Source organism: Bos indicus x Bos taurus, chromosome 8 (assembly GCF_003369695.1).
Source record: "Bos indicus x Bos taurus breed Angus x Brahman F1 hybrid chromosome 8, Bos_hybrid_MaternalHap_v2.0, whole genome shotgun sequence".
NCBI classification, from domain to species: domain Eukaryota; kingdom Metazoa; phylum Chordata; class Mammalia; order Artiodactyla; family Bovidae; genus Bos; species Bos indicus x Bos taurus.
In genome coordinates, this window is record NC_040083.1 from 59597524 (window position 1) to 59607577 (window position 10054).

The 10054-nt window shown below is 50.0% G+C and overlaps 2 protein-coding genes across 4 annotated transcripts; one reads left to right on the top strand and one right to left on the bottom strand.

Annotated features, from left to right (window-relative positions):
• The first annotated feature begins 253 nt into the window (after nucleotides 1–253).
• On the top strand, nucleotides 254–2807 carry CCDC107 (coiled-coil domain containing 107). Of its 2 annotated transcripts, none has more exons than XM_027549612.1 (6): nucleotides 254–429; nucleotides 519–673; nucleotides 2023–2083; nucleotides 2171–2261; nucleotides 2359–2471; nucleotides 2555–2807. In XM_027549612.1, exons 1-6 carry the CDS (start codon nucleotides 324–326, stop codon nucleotides 2800–2802), a joined length of 774 nt encoding a protein of 257 aa, XP_027405413.1. In that variant the 5' UTR covers nucleotides 254–323; the 3' UTR covers nucleotides 2803–2807. The 2 variants fall into 2 exon arrangements, with proteins under 2 accessions (XP_027405413.1, XP_027405412.1); XM_027549611.1 differs by having other exon boundaries at nucleotides 257–429; nucleotides 2020–2083.
• Nucleotides 2808–2960: 153 nt separating this feature from the next.
• ARHGEF39 (Rho guanine nucleotide exchange factor 39) lies at nucleotides 2961–6962 on the bottom strand. Of its 2 annotated transcripts, XM_027549605.1 has the most exons (9): nucleotides 6508–6736; nucleotides 6272–6366; nucleotides 5765–5885; nucleotides 5391–5509; nucleotides 4749–4819; nucleotides 4374–4502; nucleotides 3977–4206; nucleotides 3637–3725; nucleotides 3095–3453 (listed from the first exon to the last, which is right to left on the bottom strand). In XM_027549605.1, exons 1-9 carry the CDS (start codon nucleotides 6643–6645, stop codon nucleotides 3438–3440), a joined length of 1008 nt encoding a protein of 335 aa, XP_027405406.1. In that variant the 5' UTR covers nucleotides 6646–6736; the 3' UTR covers nucleotides 3095–3437. The 2 variants fall into 2 exon arrangements, with proteins under 2 accessions (XP_027405405.1, XP_027405406.1); XM_027549604.1 differs by lacking the exon at nucleotides 3637–3725 and having other exon boundaries at nucleotides 2961–3453; nucleotides 6508–6962.
• Nucleotides 6963–10054: the final 3092 nt, after the last annotated feature.

Genomic DNA, 10054 nt, shown 5'->3' on the forward strand with positions numbered 1-10054 from the left:
AAGTTAGGGTGAGGAGATTGGTGGTGTGGCATATTAAAAACCACTTCCCTGTATAACCTTCTAAGAATGTAGTCTTCTGGAGGCATTCTGGCTAACAGAACACCTATATAGAGATAAGAAATGAACTAGTTTCACAAATGAACTAAGCTAAGCCCTCAGTCCTATGCAAATAAGGCCTGGCCCCGCCCACACGCTAGGTGGGCGTGACCTCCCTGGGAGGCCCGGGGTGGGAATAGCTGGGGCTGGGGGACGCGCCTGCGTGCGCGTGCACCGGTGCGTCCGACAACGCCGGCGTCTCCCGCGGTCTCCCGTGTTGGCCTGCTATGGCGAGCGTGGTGTCGCTTGCGGGTACGCTGGGGCTGCTACTTGTGTCTGCGCTGCCCGAGGTGCTCGGAGACCGCCGCAGCCCCGACCGCCGGGCACACCCAGGTACCAGCGAGGGCTGCTGGAGGGAGGCTGGGACTGCCCCCAGGCCCCAAGCCCCAGCTGTACTGACCCGCCTCTGCCCTCCTCCTCAGGCGACGCCGGCCAGGTCGGCCCTGCGGCCGCGGAACCCCGGCGGCAGTCGCCGCCGTCCAAGAACCAGCGCGAGCGGGCTCGGTCCGGGGCGCTGCCCTTGGGGGCGCTGTACACCGCGGCCGCCGTGGCTTTTGTGCTGTACAAGTGTTTGCAGGTGCGGGACGACCAGGGGTGGGGATGCCCCGGCCCTGAATCTCGATGAGGGCGCCATGGTACCAAGAACAAGACACGTTTTCCCGTCATTTTGTAAAATGAAGACAGGAGTTCCCTGACTTTACAACATGATGGGGTTAGTTAAAGCATCCCGCGAGGTAATAGATGTGAAGGGCCCTTGGTTAATTTTAAATAGTAACCATTACATTTAGTCCTTCCAACAACCCAGTGAAGAGGTTGTCAGTTGCTCAAGGTCACTCAGAGATAGTAACTGGTGGCCCTAAGATTTGAACCCAGCAAATGGCCATACTATAGTAAGTGCGGTTCCTAGTGAGTTCCCAAGCTTGGCACAAGCAGTTGATTACTGTAGCCAGAGTTTTTAGAGTTCAAGGAACTAAGCAGTCTCAAGTTATCCTCGGGAAGGAGGCCCTGAAATGTGAACTGACAGTACATTTTGTTGAATTAAAACTGTTGAAATGGAAAGTAGTACCTCCCAGGGCTTTTTCTTCAGCCCTGGCCCTATCACTTACGTTGGGAAATAGAGGACTGAGCCAATTTGGAGATGACATTAAACTAGGAGGTCTAGCTAATCATGATCCATAGTAGACTTAACAGGCTAGGATGAGGGGCTGAATTTAATGGTGAAATTTAACAAGGATTGATAAATTCTATTCTTGGACCCAAGTATAGCCTGAAAGAAACTTAATTTTCTTGAGGGCACTGTTCTAAGAGCATTGTTGTGGTTCAGTCACTAAGTTTTGTCTGACTCTGCGACTTCATGGGTTGCAGCGTGTCAGGCTTACCAGTCCTTCACCGTCTCCCAGAGTTTGCTCAAACTTATGTCCATTGAGTCGGTAATGCCATCTCTTAAACCAGAGTAAAGCACCCAGAGAAAACCATGTCAAATGAGCACTGACTGAAAAACATTGGTGCTATTAAATCAGAGAAGACAGGGAGTACGACCGTTGCCTTCAAATACCTGAGGGGCTGTCATGTTGAAAAGATGATTTTGGAAGGCTCTGCTCAGCACCATGAAAAGAAGATAGCGATGGACTGTGTCTGGCTTTGTGTATAAACTAAACCAGAGCTTTATCAAACAATAGAGCTTCTCCTTCCTGGAGGTGTTTTAGTAGATTGAACAGCAACCACTCATGGGGTGTACTGACATTGCTTCCTGTTCTGAATGAGGAGCTGGAATAGATATGACTGTGATTCTCTGAGATTAAAAAAAAAAAAAAACCCACTCGTTTTGTCTATCTGGAATTATCCTTGGCCTTTATCTGGCTTTGGAGACTGAGATTATTGAGGTCCTTGTTGCTGCAGTATCCCCGTTGCCTTTTTCCACAGCAGGGGAAAGATGAGGCTGCTGTTCTCCAAGAGGAGGCAGACAAGAAGGATTCATTGCAGTCAGGTGGGTTTTGCAGAGGTCTGTGCTTGGTGGGGGATTAAGGGACAGCAGAAAGTAAGTAACCGTTGCTCTTTTCTCCCATACCCCCAGAGCAACACCTGGCGCAGCTGACACAACAGCTTGTCCAGACAGAGCAACACCTGAACAGTCTGATGGCCCAGCTGGACCCGCTTTTTGAGCGGTAAGGAGAGCAATGACCCTGTAGCTAGAGAGAGCTTGTGGTAGGTGGAAGAGGTGGGGACGGAGATCGGGCAGCCTCTGAATGGACATATCTGCAGTGTGACTACCTTGGCTGGAGCCCAGCAGGAGCTTCTGCACATGAAGCTACAGACCATCCACCAGCTGTTACAAGACAGCAAACCGAACAAGGGTGTGGAGGTTCCAGAACCAGGTACAGGGTTGGGAGGTGAGAGTCTGCTGGAAGTAGAGACAGAGCCTCTGAAACTGGAACATGCCTGATCTCCCCCTTCACAGAGGCCAGCATACCCTTTCTTGAGGACTTCTGTATAGAGGAGGACGAGGAAGAGGCTGGTGACAATCAGGCCTGGGAGGAGCCCCTAAATTGGAACACAGGGACAAGGAACCTAACTCCTCCCAGGGAAATGCAGCCCACGCTAAGGAGAAGATGTAGGAAATCTGCAGCACAGGGCCTCAGTCACAGCCCCCATTGGAAAGAAGGAAAAACAGTGGATGGTTTAGTAAAACAGAGTCTGTTCCTGTGACTGGATGTTCCTGTGTGCTTTTTCCATTCCAGCTGGACACACACACCCACCCACACCCACCCCCCCTTACTAGGTGCCTACGAACAACCAGGCCTTCTTGAAAAGCTTCCCTTATTAGGACATAAAGAGGCCGCCTTCCAGTGCAGGAGCCAAGAAGATAGAGGGAGCTCCAGTTCTTTTATTTGTATTCCTGAGGCCACAGTCATGCCAGCCTTAAGGGCACAAAAATCCCTTTTCTCATATTGCATAGCTGAGACAAAATGGCTTCTCCAAAAAAGAAAACACTACCAAATCCGGTGGGGAGATAAATTATAGAAACTATATATAACATAAAAACAGCCACATTTGCAAAGCTGCAAACTTGATAGATAAACAGCTGTCCACAGACACAGCACCAAACTTATCAGTCCCAAATCCCCTCCTCTGTATTGGCGGAGCTGATTCAGCTGAGTCGGACTTGATGTCCTGATTCTTTAAGAGCTGGTCAAAGGACATGGTGTGTCTTGGTCTCAGGCAAACACAAAATGATTCTTCTCAAACCATGAAGAGTCCGTGTTTTGTTAGTAAGATTCCTTTGTACCCCTGATTCTGACCTATCCCCACAGTATCCTGGACTCTGGAATTGTAAGATTCTGCTAGTTCTTCTGGCTGCTGTGGAGAGAAAACAGTTCAGGCACCGGCATGAGCACTCTATTCTGACAAAATCACCTGGGGTGTTGGACAGGGGCGTGCCTGGGGGGTGGGGGTGGGTTCCAGACAGGAAATAGGCTCAGAAGTGCCATCTCCAGCTCCTGGGCCTCACCACAGCACTCTTCCTGAGGGAAAACAACTTACCTGATGGCCAAAGTCAGACTGTGGTACCAGTGTGACAGCTCCTCCTGGTCTGTGGACATAAGCAGTAGCTTCTCATGGGGAAAGGACAGCTAGAGAGAGATCACCTCTTAGCACATGGCTCAGAAAGGTCCAGCCTTAAGCCAAAGGCCCTGCTATTTCCATGGCAGTGATTTAGGGCTGAAGTGAGAACCAGGTATGAACCCTAAGCCCTGGTATGCTCTCAATGCAGGTGGCTCAGTTCCTATGAGGGGGGCTTAGGCCAAGGAGATGAGTGGTGCGCAGGCACTTGGTATATTTTGGGCCCTTCCTACCCTGCCGAGGGCTCTTGCCTGTTACTTACGCTGAGCAGTCCACCACAAGGGCCTCCTGAGTGGCCAAAGACCCTGTGGAGTTGACACTCGCCCATGGGGTAGAGGGCCCGGCAGGCAAAGGTGCCACTCTGCAGCAGATGCAATGGGGGTCGAGGCTTGGCCATGAGAAGTGCATCAGAGAAAAGGAAGAACATTCGGGGCCGAGGCTCCCCTCGGGGAGGCACCACCAATAGCCATCCCTGGCGTAGGAACCAGCGACCTGAGAGGTGGGAGACCCATTATTCTGGTACAGCTTCAGGACTACAACCCACAAAATGAAAGGGAGGCTGAGAAAATGGGAGGCAGGTGGTATGTGCTGGCAGTAGGGAGGATGGGGGTGAGAAAAGGGCAGTTTGCAGGTTGAGGGGAAGCACACCCATGGACTACCTGAGATAAGCCCCTTTGCTTGCCGTCCACTGAGCAGAGCCTGGATGCGCTGGAGATGCTGTTCATTCTTCTGTTTCTGACCAATGGTGTGGACTCTCTGGGCAGTCTCACTTATCAGCTGGGCAGCCCCTAGAATGATATTCCACACCCCACTCCCAGCACAACTTTGACTTTGGGTGAATGGTGGTGAAAGACAGGCTAATCCAGACATGACTAGGGTCAGAGTCTAATTTCTTCAAGAGTAGAGGCAGGGCAATAGGAACATTGTATACACATCATTGGAAGATTGGGGCATATCATACATGGTTGGAGGTCAGAACCAGAAAGGGAACAGGAGCAATCTCCAAGAAATGCTGTGGAAGAGCAAGAACATACTTGTGAGCTGTTTGTGTTCAGGGCTGTTGGGACCTGTGTTTTCAGCCAAAGCAACAGCGAGATTCTCATACCTGAAATTAGAAGTCTATGAGGGGAAAGTAGAGCTGGGTACAATTTCCTCTGCCTGACACAGATCACCCCCTGTACAAACTTCAGCTGGGGAACCAGGAAAGACCTGCCTGTGGCTGTTTTATCCCCCTCTTCCATCTGGGACTCAGATCCGGGTTCACTCCATATGGCCCTCTTCCATCCCACACTGAAGAGTCAGGGAGGCAGACCAGATCCAAGGTGAAAGTTAATCAACCCAAGGAGGATGCTACAAACAACTGACTATAAGTTCTTAACTCATTCCCAGGGACAGAAATTCTAAGCCTTTCATCTTCAGAAACCTTATTTACTAGCCTTATCACAGACCCCTCACTTCAGCTTAAGTTAAACAATCCCAGCTAAGGGCCTGAGGCTGCACAGCCCAAATACTCCAGTGAGTTCACATTTACTCTTGCAGAAAATTTTGAGGAGCAATTTGTCCCAGGAGAGAGACAGTGGGACAGATCCCATGAAAGCCCACAAAGATTGAGAGCAGCCATCGTACAGATGCAGAATTCTAAGAGAAGTTGGCTGAGTCGGGGTGAGTTCACGCACTGCTGGAGCCTCTGCAGAGGCAGAGGGAGCAGGTCCTGGAGCTGAAGGCCCCCGAACTCAGGGCGACCTTCCTGAAGTCGTACAAATCTCCGGAAATGTTTGTTCTTCTTTAGTTGCTCCTAGAATGAGGAGGAAAGGGTTGGCAGCAGGGAGAGAAGCCACCTCCTTATACTGCATTCTTCTGTGTACACATCCCAGGCCCTCAGGAAGCTGTATGCTCCTGAGAGAACCCGTCTCCCTACTGGAAACTTAACATAGGGCTGGGTACCCACAGGGCTCTATAAATGCAGGAACAATATGAATGAAGTTTGGGTCTCCAGATAAAGAGGAAATGTACAAAGGACAAGGGGAAGGACTTGAAGTTATCAGGTTACCTGCAAGATGGTCCGGGACCTCTCAACATTGGCAGCAAATTGGGTGTAGAGCTCCAGGTGGTTGCAGAAGCCCTCCAACCCCTGTCCCCAGCGCCCTCCTTCGAGGTAGGGAAGCAGCTCTCTGTGTGGGTCAGGACAATAAAAGAGCAGCCCAAGAACTACTCAAGCACCACCTCTCTTAATTCTCATAACCCTGCTCTGGAGGTAGTACGGCCCCATTTTGTGGGAGGAGACTCAGTGGATATGAATCTGAGCAAACTCGGAAATGGTGAAGGAAGGGGAGCCTGGCGTGCTGTAGTCCATGGGGTCGCAAAGATTCCCACACGATTTAGCGACTGGACAGCAAGTGGCTGGAGAACTTGGGCAGATTAAGGCACTGGGTCAAGACCACAGGGGAGGTAACTGGCAGATTCTGGATGCGAATCTGGATCTCCCCTACTCTGAGCTCTCTGCACTGCCAGAAACCCGGTCTCCCTCCTCCTCTCTCCCCACTTCCCTTCTACTCACTGGCTGGCGCCGTAAATGAGTTCCCAGGGCCCAAAGAGGGCCTGGCGCTCTGGTGGTCGCAGGGTACCTTTGGCTCTCAAAATTGCCACGAAGTACTGCGGAAGGAGAGAATACCGGTATGTGGTCCGCAGAAAGAGGAGGCTGGTGCCAAGGCGCCGCTAGGTCACCGACCTAGTAGGCACCCTCCCACTCCCTGGGGTCCCCGCCCCCCCTACGGGAGACTGTGGGGTTCGCACCGTGGCCACCAGCCCCAGCTGTTCCTGGTAGCGCCGCTCGGTCTCCAGCAGCTCCCGGGCAGTGCAGGCGCGTTTCCGCTCCCAACGGGCACGCTGCTCTTGCACCGGGCACCGGGCACCGGGGGCCGGGCTCTCCATGCCAGACTTAGGGGTTGCCACTTCCGGACGCAGCCCGCCGGAGATTCAAATCCAACCGGACCCGGGGGCGGGGCTGCTGGAGTGGGCCCTTGAGGGGAGTACGCCCCCTGGCGCCTGGAGGCTGTGAGCAGGCGAGGGCGTGCGCAGCGGCTCGCTAAACCGCATTAGGTCGGCGCCAGCGAGGCGTTGTAGGTATGCGGCCCCCGCCAGGGCCGGGCAGGGTGCGGCAAGTGGGTGGCCCTCCTTTGAGTGGCACTAAGTTGGAGCAGAGACATTACTTTGCCAACAAAGGTCCGTCTAGTCAAGGCTATGGTTTTTCCAGTGGTCATGTATGGATGTGAGAGTTGGACTGTGAAGAAAGCTGAGCGCTGAAGAATTGATGCTTTTGAACTGTGGTGTTGGAGAAGACTCTTGAGAGTCCCCTGGACTGCAAGGAGATCCAACCAGTCCATTCTAAAGGAGATCAGCCCTGGGTGTTCTTTGGAAGGACTGATGCTGAGGCTGAAACTCCAATACTTTGGCCACCTCATACGAAGAGTTGACTCATTGGAAAAGACTCTGATGCTGGGAGGGATTGGGGGCAGGAGGAGAAGGGGACGACAGATGATGAGATGGCTGGATGGCATCACCGCGATGGACGTGAGTTTGAGTGAACTCCAGGAGTTGGTGATGGACAGGGAGGCCTGGCGTGCTGCAATTCATGGGGTCGCAAAGAGTCGGACAGGACTGAGCGACTGAACTGAAGTTGGGACAGCAGCCTGGACTTTGAGTCAGGATACTTAGGGATTTAGACACTGGCAGGGTCGCAGTGTCCCACCTGTAGAATTGAGCTTCTGTCGTGGACCCATGCCAAATGCTGGGGTCCAGCTGTCCCCAGTCCTTTTATCATTAAGAATCCTCACGGGTCACCAGGTTTTGAATATTTTGGCCGCTGGACAAAAGTTCCTCGGTTTTAAGTCACTAACTCGTTTCCCCCTTTCATACTGATCCAAAGCCTGATAGCCAGTTAGCTTCCAGTCAGCAAATGTCAATAACTAACGTGGTGGGTCGGAATTGCTGTAATTCTGGCCAAAGGTAAAACCTTGGAGTTGATTAGTCTGTGTTACCTAGTCAGAGTTAAAAGGTACTATATTTTCCTTACTTAGTTAGGTCTTTTGGAAAACTGGCAATAGCCCTGGAGGGTAAATTAGCAGTGTCATTTTGTCAGTATGTATGAGATATCTTAAAATGTGCTTACTCTTATGACCCAGCAATTCCACTTCTTTAGTAATGCATCCTAAAAAAACCACTATGTGGACAAAAATATATATACTAGGATGGGTGGGAAAATGTTGTTTGTAACAACAGAAAACTGGAAGTCACTTAAATGCCCAGTGGTAGAGAATTAGCTAGGAAAATTATGGTACAACCATTTGAAGGAATAATATGAAAGCATGTAATATGATGTAAAAAAGCCATTAATTTTGGGAAACACGTAGTATATTGCCGAGAGGAAAAAAGCAGGCCATAAAACTGTATAATACGGTCTATTTAGGTATAATCAGGGAAGCCTGGCGTGCTGCAATCCATGGGGTCACAACTGAACCCATGACTAAGCGACTGAACAACAACAAAATATAAGACTGGAAGGATAAACAATCGAAAGGTAGTTGTGGTTTTTATCTCTGGGTGATGGGACCAAAGGTAATTCATTCAACAAATATTTATTAAGCACCTAAGCTGTAAGAGGTACTGGATCACTAAGGTTAAAGGGGTGAATGGGATCAAAAGGGTGATTTTAAAAATTCCCTTATACTTTTCTGCTTTTCCCAAGTTTTCTGCTCGAGCATGCATGTGTTACTATGTAAATTAGAAAAAAAAAAAAAGTGCTATTAAAAACCACAATGTTAGTTAGAAACCTTAGGCCCCATTACTACCACTGAGGACTCAGGAATCCAAGCCCAAAGCCAAAAACCAGGGTATTGTCAGGGTTCTGAGGTCACCTCTAGCTCTCTGACATTCTAAGAATTCTGAGGAAAGAGAAATGCTGGACTTAGATCAGGGAAAAACAACTTGAAGGGCTTGGTGGAGGCAAGAGAGTTTGGGTCAGACTGTACCTTGGACAGGTCACAGAGGAACTGGTGATACCATATAGGTGGAGCACTGGTTACACTGCCTCAGGTGAATGTCGGACAGTCCACACAAAGAGCTGCAGGGTGAAAGGGGACAGGTCATCTCATGATAACTGGCATCACCATGAGCCCAGGTGATGAGAACAGAGCATAACCCCTGGGGGCACAGTCGGTAATGAGGGTGTCTGGGTGTCCTGCCAGTGTGAGTGTACTTTAGGTGGATGGAAGAGGAGATGGGAATAGAGTCAACTGTGAGCTCAGGTGGGGAAATCATTCAACTGTTGAGGCAGAGGAGGGAAAAGCTGAGCAAGACACACTGAGGACACTTGGGAGACAACTGATTCCCTGGAGACCAAGTGTCCCACAGAGCAAATCAGGCACTATAGTCTGCCTGGAACTGACTCAACCCACAATCTCCCCTAAAGCTAAAGGAAGGGGCAGGGGACAAAGAAGAGGATCAGAGGGCAGTCAACAACCTCTCTATCCTTTAAATTTTTAAAATAAAATCCTGTGGCATGTGGGATCTTAGTTCCCAAACCAAGGGTTGAACCCACACCCCCCACATTGGAAGGTGGAGTCTTAACCACTAGACCACTGGGGAAGTCTATTCTTAAAAAAAAATATATATATATATATATTTTTTTTTTTTTTAAATAAAAATAAAGGAGTGAAGGTGATTCTTTGGCAGTCCAGTGGTTAGGACTCAGCGCTTTTACTGCTGGAGCCCGGGTTCAATCCTTGGTCAGGGAACTAAGATTCTGTAAGCTGTGTGGCACAGCCCCCCCAAAAAAATGTTTTTTTTTTTTTTCTCTATCATTTAATTACCCTTAATCTCTGCTTTCAACTAACTGGCTGCTGGAGAAGCTCTCAGGATGCTTTAAACAATAACCACCAGTCATTCCACAAAAATCAAATGCCTTGGGACTTCCCTGGTGGTCCAGTGGTTAAGAATCCACCATGCAATGCAGGGGACATGGGTTTGATCCCTGGTTGGGGAACTAAGATCCCACATGCTGCAGGGCAACTAAACCTGAGCACCGCAACTGCAAAGCCTGCACACCACAACTAGAGAGTTCATGGACCCCAACGAAAGATCCTACAACAAGCAACAAAGACCCCACGTGCCGCAACTGAGACCCAAAGCAGCCACATAAATCAATATTTAAAAAATACTAAATGCCTCTCATGCATCAGGTCCTATGCTAGGCATGAAGATGGGGAATAAGAGAAATGTGACCCATGCCCTTATGAATGCTTTTAGTCCAGCATGACAGACATGGTAAGGAGTCACCATAAAG

Excerpts from the sequence above, each read along its gene's own strand:
- CCDC107 (XM_027549611.1), top strand. The coding sequence starts at position 324 with ATGGCGAGCGTGGTGTCGCTTGCGGGTACGCTGGGGCTGCTACTTGTG. Across the intron at positions 430-518 it reads CGACCGCCGGGCACACCCAG|GCGACGCCGGCCAGGTCGGC; the intron begins GTACCAGCGAGG and ends CCTCCTCCTCAG. Across the intron at positions 2,262-2,358 it reads CTGGACCCGCTTTTTGAGCG|TGTGACTACCTTGGCTGGAG; the intron begins GTAAGGAGAGCA and ends ACATATCTGCAG.
- ARHGEF39 (XM_027549604.1), bottom strand. The coding sequence starts at position 6,645 with ATGGAGAGCCCGGCCCCCGGTGCCCGGTGCCCGGTGCAAGAGCAGCGT. Across the intron at positions 6,367-6,507 it reads AGCTGGGGCTGGTGGCCACG|TACTTCGTGGCAATTTTGAG; the intron begins GTGCGAACCCCA and ends CTCCTTCCGCAG. Across the intron at positions 3,454-3,976 it reads CTTGTGGTGGACTGCTCAGC|CAGCCAGAAGAACTAGCAGA; the intron begins GTAAGTAACAGG and ends TTCTCTCCACAG.